Here is a 20,267-nt window from a genome sequence, read left to right on the forward strand (position 1 = left end):
GCCCTCTTTTTCCTCTTGGGCTACAGGAAGGATGCACCTTTCAGATTAAGCAAAACAGGCATCATCAGGAAAATGTGAATAATGTGACCTCTGTCATGCCAAGGACAGCTCTAGCAAGCTGCTGGAGGAAGGAGCACAGTGCTGTGGGGAAACCTGCTCTGTGTCAGGGAGATGTCACATCAGGGACCAGCGCAGGATCTTGGGGGCTGCCTGTATAACATGAAGGGGTGTCTGTGGAGCCTGTGGTGATGAAGGGTGTCACAGCATCTTTGCTGTTTTGGTACTACCTCAAGGAATCAGTGCCTTCCTGTATTTTTTAGCCAGTGTGACATATAGGAAAAAAAAAGAAAAAAAATTTGACATCGAGCCCAAAGTAGTGCAGCTAAACCAGGGCCAGGGAGTGTCATCTGCAGAGCGTGGCATCTGAGAAGCAGAAATTTGGGCATCCTGTGTAAGCCCCATCCATGTACCTCCAACTTCCAGAAGAAAAACAGCAAGAACCCTCAGGGTTGACAATGGGTGATTATTTGGACAGGGAAAAGAAATAAAAGGCAAAGATACAAATACTTCGCTGGCTACTCCAAATGGTTGGCGTGTTGTGAATTGAACTCCCTGACCCCAGTTACGCTGACCGAATGAGCAGTGGGGACAGCTGCACCCAGCCCTCCTCCCTCCCTAGTTTGGCCATCCCCCGCACACAGGGGAGGCGGTTTTCCCAGGTTTCCCCCTCTCCCCCCACCAAGGGCACTGCATCCCACAGTTTGCCTGAAATGGAGGGCACATCCTCACCCGCAGACCTTGCTGCCGTGGGGCAGCCGTGGGAGCTGCTGGGAGCACAGCTGACCTGTGCATGCCCTCGCCCTGCTGCTCCCTTTTGATGGCTGTGGGGAAGAAGGGAGGGAGGGATGACAGCCGTCTCCTGCTAGATGCAAAAAACGCGGGAAAGATAAATAAACAGCCCACGAAGGAGCTGACCCTGCTGCGTAATTTATTGCTCCAGCATAGCTCTGGCCCCATGCTTTGCGGCAGGAGTTTGCAAAGCAGGAGATATGGTGAAGAGGGGAGAGGACAGAGCTTCCAGGGAAGCACCAGAAAGAAAATTGCAGAGGCTTGTACCTTCCTCCTCCCTGTGTCTCCCACCCAAACGTGTGTGGAAGAGAGGCAGGGTCAGGAGGGATGCAGGAGCCAACAAGGGGCAGGCAGGACCTTGGTTGGTCTGATCTTATGAAGAATTTCCTGGCATGTGTTGGGTGGGACTCACCTGGCTCCTGCTCATCGAGTCCATCCAAAATTAAACTGTTGCTAGTCAGCAGAGCAAAAAAGCCTGAGTTATCACAGGTGTGCAGCAAGCAGCACAGCTGATGTCTACTGCAGGGAAGCAGGAAAACAAAACTTTTCCCCATTCCCACCCTGAGGGCAGGGTGAGAGGCCATGCTAGGTCACAGTTGTGCATAATTGCTCAGTCTTTTTGTCCACTTACAATGCTAGCAACCCTCGGCCAGAGCCTCAGCCATGGAGCTCACCACGAGGGCCCTGCGCTCACACTGGGCATCCTTGCAAAAGTTTCATTTTTGGATGGTATTAGCTGTTTTTAGTGTTTATAACCATCTACCCTCTCCTCCACCCTCTGTTAGCTTTACAGATGGCACTTTATTCAGAAACAGACGCTAGGCATCCTGCTCCTGCAGGTGTTTAGGTCTGTGAGTTTACTGTGTGTGTATGCTCTTGTCCTCAACAGCAAGCTGTACAAGGGTGATGCAGGCTACTGCAGCACATACAGAGGTGAGGTGTGTAGTGCTATCTTGGCGAAGAATGCTCTTGTTTTCTTCAACTCCTCCTATGCTGACCCAGAGGAGACTCAAGAGCTGCTTGTACACACTGCCTGGACTGAACTGAAAATGGTGAGTTCATTCTGCCAGCCGGCCGCTGAGTCTCTGCTGTGTAACTACATCTTCCAGGAGTGCAATCCCTCGGGAGCTGGGCCAGCTCCAAAACCAGTGTGCAGGTAAATGAAGAAAAAAGCTCATCTTTCACTTTCATTTCGTGGGGATGTGTAGGCAGCAGGGGAGTGGTGAGGATCTGTCCAGACCTGCAGTAGCGCTGAGTGAAAATGGGCCCTCTAGGTTTGCATGGGTTTTCCCTTTGGTCTCTCCTCTGTATGCACAAAGATGACCTGATCCAGCTCTCTCTGTGCTCATTGCTAGGGTACAGACTGACTTACAGGCCCAGACGTCTGTGTTATATCAGGCTTTCAGCAGACAGTGTTGAAAAGAAATATCCATTTGAATGACATAATTGATTTAAATAATTAACATATTGCTATCAGTTAAATCTTACTAGGTCAGTATGTGCTCATTATTACTGTCAAAAGTAATTGCTTGTTTGGATTTTGACTAAATATGGACACAGTGTGTGCAAAAAATCTGGCCAAGGCAATACACTAATCATTCAGCACTTCCCACCACAACGAAGATGAAACAGAAAAAAGACAACACCACAGACACTGCCAGTATAATTGTACCTGCTAAACCAAACCTCACATCTGGCTCTTGTATCCTACCATATGCAGAGAAATGTGCCTTGAAACAGGGCTGGCAGGGACCCCGAGGAGTCCAAAGCATCTCCCACTACAGCTAATCCGCTGCTGACAGGTGTCTGCGTGACACGTCCCAGCGACGGAGACACTGCTCCCTCCCTGTGCAACCTCCTGAGCAGCCCTTCCCTCGTTGCTCCCTGTCCTCCCACCGTGGCCACAGAGACGAGTTTCTTCCCTTCCTCTTTGCAGTGAGATTTTATGTCTTCCAACTTCTCAGTCTAGAATAAAGCAGGGTTTTTTTCCAAGCTAAGCCCATAGGTCCTGTTTTTCCAGCCTCTGAAGCTTCTGCTCCTCATCCTCCCTTAAGCAATAAATGTATATAGACTCCAGCCCAAGTTCTTTTAGTGTTAACTATAATAGAACAATCATTGTTTGGTGTGCCTTGCAGAGGACAGCCCCATGTAGGTATCTCGGGGTGAAGCTTTCTTTTTTCTTAACACAACTGTTGGCCACAACTGATTAATATAAATTTTCAGCCCCTGGAGGACTGTTGCCTGGTCATTACCCGTTTCACGTTTGGACAGCTGACATCCCTGCCTAAGTTTAGTACTTTGCTTTTGCCCTTCTTGAACTGCATCTTAAAACAGATTATTCAGATTTGTGTTTCTCAGGAGAGCAGCCCCAACTTTATTGTCTCAACTAAAATACAAGTCTTCTATGCAGACTTGGCAAGCACACCACCAGCTGGACTTGGGCCAGGCGTAGTCTACTGGCAATTATTTTTCCAGTTATGTAGGGGCTTTTTAGGACAATAAGCAGCATGTTGTCTTTGTAATCTGGACCTTTCTGATTGCTCCTCCTTTAATATCTCTAAAATGAAGGCACAGAGGAAAATCCCAGCACGAAGCTTGACAATATATTCTGTTCTTTATTTGGTGCCTATGCTGTTTGGTGTTCCTCCACCAGCACAGTAGTGCTATATATCCTACAAAAGGAGTGTATGTGCAAGTATCCACAGATAATCATGCAGGCAAGTACTGAAACTTGCTTTTTGCTGGCAGACTCCTCCCTGCCCCCTTGTTGTTCTGCTCTTTGTCATTGTGCCCTTTACTACATGATCTGTCTGCCTTTCTTCAAGATGTGTGACAGTATTTGTATCTAAGGCACACATGCACAGCACATTTGTCAGCTAAGGATTTTGCACAGTGCTGCACAAGACATTTCAGTGAGATTGGGTCTTGCTTCATTTACCCTGCTCATGAGTGGCCCTGCAGGACCAGGACTTGTGGTGATTAGACTGAAGACCTGCACTTGAAGTCAGAGTGATATAAATCAGCATAAATCTGCACTTGATCTCGAGCTAACAGGTACAGCATTTGCAAATATATCTAAATCTTAATGGACTTACCTGGCATCATCTTTCTTCAAATCCATGAGTCAATGTTATGGGATTTTTTCCCCTTTAATGATTTTCCCCAGTGATTTTAATGCAGATTTAAATGCAGCTTTCTTCATGACAAGCCCTGGAACGGCATCCTTCCTGTTTCCTGTTCCCAGAGCAATTCAGCTGGACAACAGTTCTTCCAAACCCCTAACCCAATACTCCTTTTGATAACTCAGACATCTAATATGGATTTTGAACAGCTGAGATCTCTGAGGGCTCTTGAACACATTTCACATGGTCTTGGTTACTTTCCAATTATCTTACCTGACAACTTTATACCTCTGCAGAAACTGGCTAGACTGCACCAGTTTTCAGCTGAAATACTTAATGAATAAGAATTTAACCATCTCAGAGGCCAGAGATTTCTTCCAGTTTTTGAGGGACTTACTTCGCTTGACATATTTCCATGTGTTTTTGTCTTGTTATTTATTCTCTGCACCACTTTTTCTCTCCCCATGTCATTTTTTATGTTCATTTTGGTTTGGAAGCTAGTTAGAAATAATAACAACTGACAAACAGCCTAAGTAAAGCTTTCATAAAAATAATCAGGGGGTAAACCAAGAAGTGAAACAGAAGAAAATGCGGGCAATATTTCACTTCATATAAATTAGGATGCAATTTGAATAAAAAATTAGAGTTTTCCTGTTTTTAAGGGAGAGTGATGTCTCATCTCATAGTTCTTGATTACCTTTTACCATCTGCTGCATCTGTAATAGCAAAAGAAACCCCCTCAATTTCTGTTTCAACCACTGCTGATATGAAGTGACCAAGCTGCATGGAACAGTCTCGTGTTGGGAAACATCTCACTTTTTTCCGGGTCTGTGTTCCCCACGTCCTCTTAAACAGTCCTTTTTGGTCCCTGAAACACTACTGACCCACTTGTCCTCTCCTGCTGCTACTGTTCTTTGTCCATCTGTCATTTACATGACATAAAATTTCTAATAATAATCTCAAGTAATCTTTGCATATGATCTCATCAAGCTCTGGCTGCTGAGGATTAAGTGTTATAACAATGGTATGAACCCAGCTTGAGGAGACTGACCATCCCTCCCTCTGGCTGCCTCACCGTGCTCCTGGGGTGGGTTTGTGGGTGAAGATAACGTGCCTTTAATGCTGGAAGGGACAGGATTGCAGGGGAATGGTCTTTCGCATTGTGCAGTTGCACACTGAATAAGGGGCTTGTTTAACGATGGTCAGGCTTCAGGAGTGAAGGCAGCTAACGCAATCCAGATCTCCAAGTGCTTCAAATGCAAGATTTTCTCATTTGTCTATCTAAACTTTTCTTTACTTCAGAAGGTCATTCCTGTTCCACATGTTGTTTAACATAAAAAAGATAAATTACCCCATCTGGCTGCATTCTGGCTTTCAGGGAAGTGAGGAAGGAATAAACCAGCACTGGCTGAAACCAAGCACGTGGCAGCTGGGCTTCGATGGCTTCAGCCTGCAGACTTGAAGGGCATCCATTGTTGTTGCAGAAAAGCTGCTGCCTTCGTAGAATTCCCAATGGCCTCCATCCTTCAGGTGCTTTAGAAGGTTTGCAGTCTTGGTAGTCATCACCAAAACTCATGGCCATCTGCTCTTGCCAGAACTGTTGTATAAGTAAAGAGACTACATCAGCCCACCAGGTGATGAATTTGGCAAAAGCTTTCACCATGGACCCCAGCAGTACCTTTCTGCATCACTGTGTGATGGTTGGGAAGGATGTGAACCTGTAAAGGACTTCAGCTGAGCTCAGAAAAAGTAATCACTGCACATGACCTACCTCAAAGCTGATTTTGCAACTCAGGGTCTCAAGAATGAGTACACAAATAAGCAAATCATGCATACATTGTTTTTTTTTTTTTTTTTTTTTTTTTTTTTTTTTTTTTTATAGAGCAGGTATTTCTGCCTTGGCCTTCTTCACAAACAGTTTCTGATCTAAGCAACATTTAAACATCTAAAGCACTTCTTGTCAGTGAATGTTTCACAGTGTTATGGAGGTAACACACTGGGTAGGAGACAGGTGTCTTGTTTTACCAGGCACAGTAAAGGTTTTGCTGCAGACAGCTGAGAGATAAAAAAGGGACTGAAAGTTGTCTGTGGAGGAAAGAAGAAAATTGGATGGGTGATTCTGTGAGATTAAAAATAAAGGCAAATATTTAGTTTAAGAAGATTAAGAATTGTAGCTCACCCCTGTCTTTAATAGATGACACTTTAATGTACAATTTACAGAAGATAGGTAAGATTTTTAGAATGTGCTGAAAAATGCTAAGATAACTCCCAGACATGATGTTTGTTAGTAGAAGATGACAATAAATCTGTAGGAAAAGATGGGAACGAACTCTTCACAGGCTGTGATGTGTGTTGTGTTTTGAGCATAACCCTTCTCCTTAAAAAAAAGCAGCTTTGTGGGTTTCCTAAAGGAAGCTGTTACATTTTATACAGAGTTTCCTTTATGGTTTATGAGCCAGAAAGACTGGCTTAAAGAAGCACAGCACTGTTAATGGATTTCTGTCAGCCTGCACAACCCCTGCTCACCACTGCTAAGTGCAGCCATTGTTATCAAGACATTGACTGCTGTATTTCACTGTTTTTTGCAAAATAATGTAGAGAGAATTGCCTTGCTGTAAAGGATCTCTACTGCTTTAAGGAATGGCTCTCAATGGAGGAAAACTCTCAGAAGGGGATTTACAAGCCAGGGCTGATGCTGCTCACACTTCCTGAATGCAACAGGCTGCCCAGCCTGCACCAGGACCCCAGCGCCTGCACCCGCATCCCTTTTTTCGGTAAGGTGGCACAGGCTGCCCATTGTCCGGAAAGCTGTGGTCTTGACGAGGGAGGGGGAAGGATGTGATCCATAATTTACAACTAAAGTAAAGGCTGATGGTGGGTACCGTCCTGTCAGTGCCTGTGCACAGAACTGTGACAGTCACAGCGTCTGTTTGCCTGTCTCATCTGACTGGGGTGGGGGAAAAATCCTTCAAGTGAATAAAGCCTGGCTCTTTATTGGGAGGGTCATAACAATCGCATTGCCAAAATCCGTCTTAATGATGGCAAAATTGCCATTCAGTTGCCATTGCAAAGAAACAAGCTGCTTAAGCACTGCTGGGAGGGAACTTTTTCCCATTGCATGCTCCTAAGCAAGCACCCAGTTATATCACATCCTGGACGACCCCTGCTTACATCTTGTCTTGTCTTTTTACAGATTTTAAGAAGGAGAATATAACCAGTAAGTAGACTGCTCCAGGCTCTATGTTTCTAGAGGTGGGCATGATATTCTTTGTTGAAGATGCAGCTTGCACAGCATTTTTGTGTTTTGCTCTGGTCCTGGCTGGCTGGATTCAGGTTATTACCAGGGAATGCCTGAATTTCCATATCCAAGGCATGGGGAAACACATTTCCAGCTCTTCAGAGCTTGGGGAGAATGTGGGCTGAAGCTGTTGAAGCCGATTAGAGAGACATGGTGCTTTTAGTTGGTACCCTCCCCTCCAGCTGTTTCCCCTTCTTTCTACCCATTGCTTCTAGTTTTGCTTTACCCATATTTGGTATTTCTGACACTGCTACTGAGGTCATCCCAGCCTTATATGCTGTTACTGACATGGTTACCTACGTCAGGCTGGCCTTGCAAGACCTTACTACCCAAAAGGCCCCAGTACTCTTCCAATTACCTCTGAAGTCTGGCTGTTTCTTGCGTGACCCCCCTAACCAATGGCAAGAAACAGCCATCCCCTGTGGCACTGCTGTGACTTCTGCTGGCCTCCTGCCCTGCTGCTGATCACGGCTGAAACATGCACATCCAGCTCTTCCAGCTGACATACAAATGGAGTTTAAATCTCAGCCACTGAACTTGTCCTGTTGGAAGAAGGAAGAACCTCCCTCCTGCCGTGCTTCTGAGCAGGCGAGGTCTGTAGATTTCGCAGTGGCAGGCACATTCTGCTTGGAAAGGGAAAGTGAAAAAAATGTGAAATTGAGAATTTTGGGGAATTTTCTTTCATGGGAAGGCCTTGGCTCCACCTGGCCACCCAAGCCCCAGGCACCTGGTGGTGCACACCTGGGAGACAAGGGCTTTGGCAAACCTGTGGGCACTCCAGCATCAACTGCCCAATCCTTACAGCCTGCAGCTGCAGCCATCCCCTCCCTGGGGAAAGGAGCAGGAGGGAGGGATGCCAGCAAATGAGTGGTGCATTCATGGGATGGTTTCAGCCTCCCCTTGGATGTTTGCAAATTCAGGACATGACCTCTGTCTCTTGTGTAAATGTGTGACCTTTTTGTTCAACTTTCGCAGTATTTTCCCAGGGTGGCATTGCATAGATGTGCACTGTTCAGTTATGAATCAGGGAGACATAACAGTAACATTTTAGTGATATTGCCTCCTCTTTTTTTACTTTAGAGCCACTGTTATGTGTACAAAGGTTTGGGGAGCATAAACCAAACCATTTTCTATTTTGCCCATCAAAGTTATTCATTAGAGCTCTGTTGGACCATCTTTATTATTCCTTCTGTCCTCATTGTAGCAAGACCATGTATGAGAGTGTCTGCATTTTCCAGGCCACCAAGGACTTAGGGGTGCTTTCTTAGTGTTGCTGTTGCCCCTAAAGCTCTCCATATTGCTCCTGTAAGGTGTTACATCGACATTTATTTCAGATCTGTGCAAAATTTTTTTTCATGCTGGTTACTAGCTCAGTCATGAGGCAGGTTTCAGGCATTTCTTTCCCTGCCTCTGAAAGCAAGACATTTGAAATGCTGGGCCTAGACACACAACTATGTTCTAGGGCAGCTTAACAAGATTTTACACCTCTGCAACCATTGCAGGTGCATGGACGGTTTTCTCAATCTGAAAGAGCTCCAGTTCCTTCTTGGAGTTGTACCAGATTTGATCTTATGTATTGAGCTCAAAATCCATTTAAGTGTGAACAACAGGCTAAGCAGTTCCCTGCCTGCAGTTGTCTGGTCCTTTTACGCACTTCAGATCTGTTGCTAATTGCCATGTACTCTCATGTAATGACGTGAAGTTTACTCTTGCAAGTCCCTGCTGCAGGACATGGCCTGAGATGCCTTGACCCTGTGTTTTGGTTTTTGTTTTGTTTTTTTTTTTTTCCTCAGGGACTTGCTACAGTGGCAATGGCCAGTTTTACCAGGGCTGGGCCAACATCACAGCCTCCGGCATTCCCTGCCAGAAGTGGAGCGACCAGGTGCGCATCACTGTGAGACCCACCAAATGGACAGCGATGCTCGAGGACTGCTTTTCCAAAGTTTCCCAGAGCCAGGCAGCCCAGTCACAGTGGAAGGGCTGAGCAGGGGACAGGTTGCCTTCATTCTTGAGTTCACTGGTGTTTCAAACCCTCTTCCATACTTCAATCTGCAAGCTCCCCTTCCCACAGCAAGATGGGCTCTCTGTCATTCTGACAGGCTACTGAAAGGCTGTTTTACCTCTGCCTTTCTTTGATCCTTTGTTTTGTTCTGTTTTGTTTTGCTAATACCAGCAGGAAAAATTATACTGAAACACTAATCCAATTTGTTTCCTCCCCCAAGGCTCCCCATTTGCACAGGAGGACTCCTCAGGTTTTTCCTGAGTTGTCTGATGCTGAGAATTACTGCCGCAATCCAGGAGGTGAGAATGAACGTCCCTGGTGCTACACAAAAGACCCATCTGTGACCTGGGAATACTGCAGCGTGTCTCCCTGTGGAGAAGGTATGCAACTGCAATTTATGATTTCTGCCACTGCATTTCCAAGATGTTTGCATTCTGAGCGCTCACAGCCACACTGATCTGTTCTGTCTTCTGGATTCAGCCAGTCCTAGTCCTTCTCATAGATTCACTCAGCATATTTAACCAGAAGGTGTAATGTGCACCTTAAAGATGGGAAAATGAAGATAGGCAAATTGAGCACCTTGCCCTGGATTATATTAAGGCCAAAGGATGAAATCAAATTTCCTGTGGTATGAAAAATGGATTTGCCACACTGTATTTTGAGGAGAGGGTAGAGTTTCAGGCTATTTTCGAAAATTGCTTTGGTTCTGGCAACTTTTTTCAAAGATAAAAACCAATTCTAACTAAAAAGAAATCTGAAGAAGACAGAAACATCTTCGCTCTGTGATGTTGAAACTAAGTCTTCCCCTTATTTCTTGTTCAAAGAATAGAACAATTTTTGAAACATATTTCATCCAAGCTGCAGAATTTCTGGATCTCAGTGTTTTGAAATAAGACAATTCTGCTTGCACACAGAACAGGGGTGCTGTGGACTTAAGAGAACGCAAGTCAGTATCAGTTTAGCTGACCTTTTTAGAATGGTTTTAGAATGGTTTAAATTTCTTTCTGTTCTCAGTCACTGCATGTACAGATTAGCATTTTCTAGAATGTCTCAGAAAGCATGCAGTAGTTGACTACCTGAATATTATTTTTCTAATGATACCGCCAAATGTATTTTACACTAGTTTAACATATTTGCCCCATAAAGACACTGAGATGCAAATTGTTGGAGGCAAGGGGATATTTCAGGAAAGTATCACTGTGTACTTACTTGGTCATACACTCCTCCCTGCAGATTCCTTTTAGGACACACGATACATTGTGGTCCACATTGTAGACCATTGATCTTTCCCACTGCAGACATTACTATATTTGAATACTGTTGAGACCATCAGATGTGATCTCCCATCTGTAACTCTTGCAAACATTCCTTACCAAAATTGTGTTCCTAGCTCAATGGAAACTGTGTCTTGGTCTTTACCAGATCCTGGCTTTTCACAGTTGGCAAGCAGAAATGTGTTTTGCTTTCTGCAAACCAGGCTTCCCTAGTACAGTCCTCTCATGTGGTCATACAGTTGTATCTGTAATGTCAGTAATTCTCAGGACATGAGGCTGACTCCGTAAATACCTCTTAGAGAAAGCCCTATAAACGAGCACAGGCATAACCTTCTGATTTTGTTTGCATTACAGCATCGTTACCAGTAGGAACAAGAAAACCAAATGGAGAGACTCCACATGTCCCCCCTCCTCCTCCTCCCTTTTCCCCTACATACTCCATGACTGTTATCATCTCAATCATCTCCAGCTTTGCCCTGGTTGTGATCCTCAGCATTGTCACCCTGGTTTGTTGCCGTCGGCGAAAGCAGTGGAAAAACAAAAAAAGGTAAAGCTCGGGGCTTAATTCAAGGCAGCAAATGCTGCTTTGAAAAAGGGCTTGCCTGTTTCTAAGAGCACAGTACTGCAAACACCTGGGGGGGGGGGAAGCAGCCCTCCCTTTGCCTGCGGCAGCCCAGTGCAAGCTCTGGCGAGTTCCTGTGCCAGAGCAGAAGGTGATCTGGTGACTGTTTTGGGCACACAACATGATGCCTTGCTGCAAGGCTCTTTCGACAGCCCTGCTGCACCTTCCTTTTCCATCGTGGAAGAAACCAGCCCCAGAGGAGGTGCACATAGATATTTCGTGGTTGAGGGCTGTGTACACACTGACCGAAAACCGCTCTGTCATTGCAGAGAGTCAGAGACACCGACGCTCACCACTCTGCCCTCTGAGCTCCTCCTGGACCGGCTGCACCCCAACCCGATGTACCAGCGGATGCCCCTTCTCCTCAATCCAAAATTGCTCAGCTTGGAGTATCCCAGGAACAATATTGAATATGTGAGAGATATTGGGGAAGGAGCATTTGGGAGAGTCTTCCAAGCAAGGTAAGCGGCCTGTATGTGAGTCCTCTTTATCTGGAGGTGCCTGGGAAAATTTGGCAGTCGGCCAACCACTTATCTGGGCTCTGGAAATCATTCATTCTTTCACTCAAACCAAGATCAAATGCATGTGTACCAAATGGTACACTCAGGCTTGAAGAACTGTTTCTGCTGTCCACTGCTTTCTGTTGGTATTTGTTAAACTTTTGTCACAGAAGACACTCCTGTTCTTCTCTCTAGTAGATATAAAGTCTTACTCACATACCAAAGTCTGGTGTAAAAGCTTAGCTATATTTGTCATTACTGTTTTTGCCAAGAGTATTGCCTGTGACATGTGACCTATTGTGAAATTCTTGCATTTTCCAGTATTTGCGAATTGTCAGTGTGTGGTGTCCTCCATTATAATGCCAACACTGGCCAGTAATTACCACAGAAGGCAATGTGTCATGCTACAGTTAGGTCCTGACCCAGTTTCCATTTGATTCAGTGGCCAAACCAAACCAAAGCAAAAATCCCCTAAAAACCCAACCCACTTAGGCCAATAATTTTTTTTCTCTGTGTGTCCCCTTTAGTTACTCATTTTTTATTCTTGGAATTTGCAGCCATTGTTGCTTGTTTTAAATTTAAGGTATTAGATGAGATCCCATTTCTGTAAAATCTCATGGGAGGTGAGATCATGCACTTCTTCAGATACAAAAAATGTTTCATTGAAAAACCCAGAGATGAACCCAGTCCTGACTAGACTGAGGTGCATGGAAGGTGTCCTGTTAGCCTTGACAGAGTTCGTAATTTCTGCAGGACAGTCCTTGGCCAGTACTGGTCTCCTTGGAAAATCCCATCCCCAAATTCCTGAAAGAAAGTGGACAGACTATCCAGTTCCATGTTTACTCAGGATGGTTTTCTTTGTCCTTCACAAGTTAACAAGTCTGGGATGTGACTGATTTTGTAGCTGTATTTGGAGAAGTGTATGATGACCTCAAAAAAACCAGGGGAGTATCAGAGTCCCACCACAGGCCAAGACCTGGGTGGTGGGACTGCTCCCATTGTCTTCGAAGACAAAGGACTCTCCTTGCAAAAAGCAGTCATAATTGCAGATACTTTTAATGTTTATAGTTATGCTGTTGATGTATATGCTAGGAAATGAGTTACACGCAGGTTAAATGCGTTAGAGCAGGCAAACAGTTTCAATAGCTGTGATGGATTTTTTTTCTAATGAGGGGATGCATTTTTTCTAAAGGAAGAAATGCAGGCATACTTCTCTTTAATACAGAGAGAGCTAAAAATAACAAAGTTCGAAGGGCGCGCAGTGGGAAAATCACAGATGCTTAGCCTGTGTGATTGATTGTTAGTCTGGATGGCAAAGCCAAACAGATCTGAGCTTGAAACAAGAACAAAGCTGCAGGAACTGCACCACAGCTGTGCTCGGGGCGCCGCATGCCAGCCAGCGCAGGGGCACAGGACAGTCCTTATCCCAACCTCAGCACAGTGCTCAGGATCCCCTGTGGAGCATGGCCATCCCGCTTGTGTGGTGGGGGTCTTCACCACGGTGCGGGTGTGCAAGCAGGGCAAGTAGTCTTCCTGCCAAGTGTTGCTTTGGCCCTGCACTGGGAGCTTCAATATAACTGCTGCACAGACCTTTCTGAGCTGGAAATGACTCTCACCCACATCAAGCAGGACCTCTCAAAGGGCATTCAAATGTCACTAACTCACTGGGTTAAGCAAGTGCTAAAGTGGTGTAGAAACCTTTTATGTGGATTTCGTCCACCCCAGTGCTGCAATTTCTTTTAATAAAATGTTTTTGTTATAGTCAGTGGAAACTGTGAGAAAAAGAGAAGCAATACATCTTCATAGCCAGCATTTGCAAAATGGAGAGTACCATGCCCTCAGATATGCCTGCTGTTTGTGGCTCAGGGAGGAGCCACAGAAATATTTCTTCTGATGGGCTTCCTTATTTTTATTAATATCTCTATCAAAAGTACCTTCAAGGCCTTGTATTTCCAGGGAACATTTAAGCCAGTGGCAATTTCTGTGCACCTCTGGCGCAGACTCTGATCCAGTAGTGCCAGCTGTGCATCCCTCCCTGTTACTGAAGCTATCACAACTCAAATTGTTGCCTTCCCATCTCAGATGGATAAAATGTACTTGTCTAAATGTGTTAAATGGACATCTCGAGCTAAGTTTAGTAACCCTCTTACTTCTTTCTGGTCTCATATTTCTCCCTCTCCTGTAAACACAACTCTGTGCACGGTGCCAGCGATGCCTTTGCCAGTTGGCTTGCTGTGAGTCCTGATTCAGTGTTTACTCACTCTTGGGTCAAGCAACATGTTAGGACAGGAAGCGTCTGGCTATCGTTTACTAGCTTCTCCTGAAAGGCTGCTGTCTTCACGGGGTGCAGCTTCACACTGGAAAGGATGAGGAAGTAACCAGTTACCCTAACACTTGTCCTTAAAACAAGATTCGGGACCTGGCTCAGGTCTGTCCCTACTGTGTTTGATGGCTGACTCAGGGTCCTCTGCCCCTGGGAGGACCACGCTGGCCCCACATGCTACCAGAACACCAGCCCCATGTGGTTCAATGCAGACCAGTATGCAAGTCTTCTCCCAGAGCTGGAGCTGCATGGTCCAGGCTAAGCCTGAAACCCAGGATTGCCTAAAAGCCTGGACGTGGGGTCTTTGCTAGCAGTCCAGTAGACCCCAACTGCAAAGGCACAGCTTGTCTCTGCAAGAGACAAGGCTGTCCCTAAAGTCAGAGTTTCTCTGACAGAAGTCCCCTCACATTCTTTGGAAGTGCAAAGGATGTTTCTTTGACCTGCTGTCTCAAATCTGAAGAGCAGTGTGGATGTTCATTAAAAAAAATCCACAACAAAACGAGTCTCTGCCCATTCAGAGCACTCTTCTGCCCAAATACAAATTTCTCCAAAGGGTAGGGTAAACGTAGGTCTCCACCAGCCTCAGTAGATGTTAATTTCATCATGTAATGATCTAACAGAGGCTACCCAGCTGTGATGCTGAGGAAGATGGGAGACAGGACACAGTCCCAAATACAGGTTCAAGCTGCTCCTCAGTTTTTTCACATTTACTGCTCTGGAAAGAACACTTGACTGGAAACTTAAAGTCAGGCACTCTGTAGATAGGCTCAGAGTGAAATCCCTAACTGCACTGCTGGTCAGTTCTTTGAATAACAGGTACTTAAAAGCCAAATGCTGTCAGTGTTGCACAAATCCATTGATGGTGAAGAAGGCGAGGACAGCTGGTGTCCATCCTGTGTGCAAACAGTGGGCATCTCTCCTAAGCATTTAGACAATCACAAGAAAAGAAGCCCAAGGTAATTTCTGTTGATGCTTCCCAGTTCTAGCAGAAATGTACCTATTTTCTAGAAAACATGCCATGTTCTGGCCCGCCGCCTGAATTCTCCTGTTAATTTCAGAAGCAGAAGCTACCCATTGCTCCCCTGCAGATGTGCCCCTATCCCTTTGGGCCAAGACTGTCTTTTGGACACCAAAGGGGTCAACTTCAACAGCTCTCTGCCAAGACTGCAAACAGAGTCTGTCTCTTGTCTATCTGTCTTGTCTGTCTGTGATCTTGTCTGTCTCGTCTCACAACAGTGTGATTTTCCCAGGTCCGCTAAGATCTGGGTTTAAGTAGCACAAGAGCTACCAAGGGTGAAATTACTTGCTGTTGCCTGAAGGGCCTGTTAAAACGCTTTGTGCAGCTTAATCTCACTTAAGTTACATTTAGGTTAGTTTACATTACAGGATTTCAGTGAAGAGTAGATGGATGGGTGTACTTCAGGCGTTAGCCTAGGGTGAGTTTCTGTCTCCAAAGCATGCAAGATGAAGCTGTGCCTGCCCCTACTTTGGCACTGCACTAGGTCTGCACTAGTTCTGCTAGCCAGTGATGAGTGGTAATCTACAATGAGGCTGTTTGGAAGAGATAAAGGCCATCCTCTTTTTACTTTTAAATGCTCTACTGGTTTCTTCAGGCTGTTGCTGCTGACTTTCTTGAGCGCTGAGATTAGACACCAGCTGGTAGGTGCTGGTACTTCCCCACTCCTACTAGACTGGAAACTTGCTGCCGGCATGGAAGAAAAAGGAAGACATTTTGCTGTAATGGAGGCAGCAGCAGACAAGTGTGGAGTCTGCTCTGGAATGCTGGACCTCCTTGCCTGAGCGTCTCAGCTGCGATCTGGCCACCTGTGAGATTCCTTTCTTGATGGGCACCCTGCCATCTTCTGACATTTGACATTTACAGCATCCAAGTGCAACTGTTGCAACTGTCGTGTGTCTGGAGTAGATGACAAGGAAACTGGAAGTTTGCTTTGGAAATCAGAACCTCCTCTTGGGGCTATTGAAGCAGTAAAATAACCTGGCATTTGAGCAATGGGAGGGCAGTCAGGCTGGCATAGTAACGGAACACGTAAATGGGCACCGCTTTCCATGGCCTCTGGCTGGCTACCTGTAAGGAGTGTGTTTTAACTGCAGGACCAGAATTCATGGGAAGAATTCATGTGGTCAACAAAATGCACATCTGAGGTTTGATGCATGTTTGAAGAGAGGAAAGTTACTCTTCTTTGGCAACAGCTGCCTCTAAATCTTTGGCAAGCCCATCTAATTAAACTTATTGAGGGCGCAGTGACCTGTGGATAAGAAAACAAAATGAGTCTGTGATTGCTCTAAGTCAGGATGCTCTGTTTCCTAGATATTTGTGTCTCTAAGCTCTAGCTGAAGATTTACCAGTGTCTTAGCGTGGGTGTATTCACGCATTGCGTTGTTCTTCAGACAGGGCACCTGTATGCTTTGTCCCTTATATCCTGTCACCTGTTTCCCCCAAACTTGCATGAGTTTTACTGTTTCCTAGACCTCAGCTCCACCACGTTAAATTCAGCTGAAATTAGCTAATGGGTTTATAACTTGTTGAATTACAGGCACACACACATGTCACACAGAGAACAGTGGCACACACAGAACAGTGGCAAAAGGCTATTTTCCTTACGAAACCAGGGGAACATACTTACTGTAATTGTTACTTTCACTGTAATAGTAGCCAGACGTACCAGTGCCACCATTATGCTAGGTATGGGACAAGATTCAGTGAAAAGAGGCTCTTTCAGCATTTTCATAGAGAATTGGTTTATTTTTAACTCTGGTAAGCTCAATTATTATATCCCAAAAGCAAATTGTTTGGACTGAAGAGACCATCCTGCCCTCCATGAAGTTTCTGATGTGACCTTCAACCCAGGGAGGCTTATCAACCTGTTATTTATTTATCTCTTTACCAGTCACTGTAAAGAGTCTGTAAGCAGAAAAAGCAGTGATCAAAAAATGCTATACTGGATTTAGTCCCCTCTGAACTAAATTAAGTGTCTCTGTACTATGCGATGCAGATATGCTTGAGAGGTGAAGATGGTCTTTCATGTTCCTTCAGTCGGTGCTGGGGCCTCCCACCTTTTTTTTTTCCTTTTCTTTTTTTCTGTCAGCCTATCCTTTTGCACCAGAAACAGACCCTACATTTGGTATGCATTCATCCATCACTGATGTTTTTCTTTCTCCCCTCTCCCTGCAGGGCCCCAGGGCTGCTGCCATATGAGCCTTTCACAATGGTGGCAGTGAAAATGCTGAAGGAGGAAGCGTCCGCAGACATGCAGGCTGACTTTCAGAGGGAGGCAGCCCTCATGGCAGAGTTTGACAACCCGAATATTGTCAAGCTTTTAGGTATCTGAATGAGGTGCCCATGTCCAGGGTACCACCTACTGCAAATCTGCTGTAGGGTTGTTGGGCATGCAGGGGTAAACATGCATGACTGTCGCTTAATGCAAATGGCAATATTGGTCTCTTTTGCAAAAGAAAATGCCTCTTGCAAAAGAGGTGAGCTTTTCTATGTGCCACTGCATGCTTTGCTAAATTGTCCACCAGAATAAGTCTCAAAACGTAGGTCTGATGCTGTTACCTTAACAGGATGGTGCATCGTAATAAACCCTCCTTGTCCAGCATTGAGTATACTGTTGACCATCTTGCTGCCTAGCTCTGCTTCCAGTTTAATAACATTGGCACAGATGTCACACAGGGAAAGCACAAGCTTCCTAAAGCTGCGATATATTTTGCTGGTACTTAAAAAAAACTAGGCACAAGTCTTGTTAGTTTTATGGTCCCACTCACTATTGTGATGTCTGAACAGTCACCAGCATTAAAAAAACAAATTGAAACAAATAAACAAAAAATGCCAACTGCAAAATGGTCTCCCCTTTCCCCTTTCCTTTCCCCTTCCCCTTCCCTTCCCTCCCTTGATTTGTTTAGGAATTCTCAATGCTGCAGCTTGGCTAATAGGACACTATTCTGAGAAGAAAGCTGCCAACCAAATTTTATTTCAGTAAATTTTCAGTTTTTGACTGAACTAGATGTTGCTAGCCACCTTCACCTGGCAATCCTGCTCTAAGTTGTACGCAGATGTGATCCCTGTGAACAGGCAGCTGAGAACTTCATTTATTTCAACAGGAAGCTCCACAAAATTTGGAAATAGATAAACCCCAGTTTTGGGAAAGCTGAGTTGATGCAAGTAAATTGTCTGTAGAAAAGAAAAGCAGGAAATGTCCCAAACTCAAATAAACATTGTGTTTATTGTCAACACATTTTAGGTCAGGAAAGGGCAAAGGTACAGGAACAAACTAGTTTGACATTGTGGGGGTGTGGAGAAAACAGCAACGTTGTTAAGGCAGCTTAGATGATAAAGCTCTTACATACATTCCTCATGCTTGTCAGATCCTGATTTTATCACACTGGGAACAGCTATCTGTTTTTCCTCAAATATTCAAGTGTTAGGTCATCAACAAGAACTTCAGATTTCACAATAAATTGGATCACCAATTGCTAAATGATGGCCCTAAGAAAGCAAAACACACACATTTTAAAGGCTGGCTTTTGCCGGTTGGCAATTTAGTAATAGGCACGCAAATATTTTTGCTAGATCACTGTATGCTCAGTAATATGGGATTGGTGTCCTGTACTGATGCTGGCCCCAAGTAAAGGTTGTATAGGTCTAAGCATGTGCCCTTCAGAGGGACTAGGTTCTGCATCTATCAGATGTGGCAACTCTCTCCTTTCTGATGTCTGTTTTTTCTTTGTCGTCTTCTCTCATTTTTGAGCATCTGTCATGATAAAAGTAATTTCTGCAACCAACATTTTCTGCATGAGCTGTTTAAAAAAAAAAGAAAGAATCCAGAAGTTGTAATGGGAGTGTCTTTGCATCTCCAGGATTCCACTGAACCCTTGAACATGCCCTTAGTGATTGCTCCTGAAGTCTTCCTACAGTACAATAATTACAACAAGCAAAAGAATTAAAAAAGACCATGATCAGAACTGTAAAGGTTGCTTCCTGAAAGTATGTCCTTCCAGTTGCAGCTGGGAAGAGGCAATACTTCCGTTAATGCCAGCTTAAGCAGGATTGGGCTCTTAATTAAACGTAGCTCCAAAAGTGTATCTTTTTCCTGGGATGTCCAGAGAAATCAGGCAACTACGTGACTTGTTAGCATCTCCCACAGAGTTCAGCAATAGATCCCTGGTGAAGGAGCTTCAAAGACACAAAGGGATTCTTGAAAACTTGATGGTATTTGCATGCTTCATGTTTCTCTCTGTCCCTTCATGCATTGTTGAAAGTCTCCCCTTTGTGTAAGTATTTTCTGAGTCTTGGTTTTGCACAACAGAACCCTCTGTGCTACCCAAATGACTTGCATGGTCATTACTTGCATCACCTATCTTCTTCAGGTGTGTGTGCTGTTGGGAAACCGATGTGCCTGCTGTTCGAGTACATGGCCTACGGGGATCTCAACGAGTACCTGCGTGACCGCTCGCCCCGCAACCTCTGCAGCCTGGTGCACAGTAGCCTGGAGGCACGGATCCGCCTCCCCAACCCCATGGCGCTGTGCTGCACCAGCCAGCTCTGCATTGCCAAGCAGGTGGCTGCCGGCATGGCGTACCTCTCTGAGCGCAAGTTTGTCCACCGGGATTTGGCTACCAGGAACTGCCTGGTGGGGGAGAACATGGTGGTCAAAATCGCCGATTTTGGACTCTCGCGGAACATGTATTCAGCTGACTATTACAAAGCGAATGAGAATGACGCCATCCCCATCCGCTGGATGCCCCCTGAGTCCATTTTCTACAACCGCTACACCACAGAGTCTGACGTGTGGGCCTACGGCGTGGTGCTGTGGGAGATCTTCTCCTACGGCATGCAGCCCTACTACGGGATGGCTCATGAGGAGGTCATCTACTATGTGAGGGATGGGAACGTCCTCTCCTGCCCGGACAATTGTCCCCTGGAGCTCTACAACCTGATGCGCCTGTGCTGGAGCAAGCTGCCTGCTGACCGGCCAGGCTTCGCCAGCATCCACCGCATCTTGGAACGCATGTACGAGAGGGCTGTGGCCACCCTGTCGGTCTGAGGGATGGGCCCGGTGGTCCCCGGTGTCCACCTGACCAGACTGACTCGGACAGGCCCATGGGCTCCTGAACGGCAGCTCCACAAGAAGCCCCACTTTAGGGGGAGGAGAAACAGCTTGTTCCTCTGCCAGGCGAGAAGTGTGGACTGCACCCCCCTACCGTGGGCTCTACCTCCCTGAGTGGGACTATACCTCCCAAACGACAGGGCTGACCC

The 20,267-nt window shown here is 45.5% G+C and overlaps 1 protein-coding gene across 4 annotated transcripts in view; it reads left to right on the forward strand.

The window, feature by feature from the left end:
* Positions 1–20,055, forward strand: part of MUSK (muscle associated receptor tyrosine kinase) — a 53,222-nt gene extending 33,167 nt beyond the window's left edge. For 2 of the 4 annotated variants that reach the window (XM_049794887.1, XM_049794886.1), the window contains exons 9-13: positions 6,570–6,745; positions 10,900–11,092; positions 11,437–11,628; positions 17,184–17,332; positions 19,379–20,055. In XM_049794887.1, coding sequence (XP_049650844.1) covers positions 6,570–6,745; positions 10,900–11,092; positions 11,437–11,628; positions 17,184–17,332; positions 19,379–20,055 — 1,387 coding nt within the window. Of the gene's footprint in view, positions 1–1,738; positions 2,006–6,569; positions 6,746–7,164; positions 7,189–9,062; positions 9,152–9,491; positions 9,652–10,899; positions 11,093–11,436; positions 11,629–17,183; positions 17,333–19,378 lie in introns of all 4 variants that reach the window. The other 2 variants (XM_049794884.1, XM_049794885.1) reach the window with 2 other exon arrangements.
* The last annotated feature ends 212 nt before the right edge of the window (positions 20,056–20,267 follow it).

The sequence above is a fragment of the Accipiter gentilis genome, chromosome Z (assembly GCF_929443795.1).
Source record: "Accipiter gentilis chromosome Z, bAccGen1.1, whole genome shotgun sequence".
NCBI lineage: Eukaryota > Metazoa > Chordata > Aves > Accipitriformes > Accipitridae > Astur > Astur gentilis.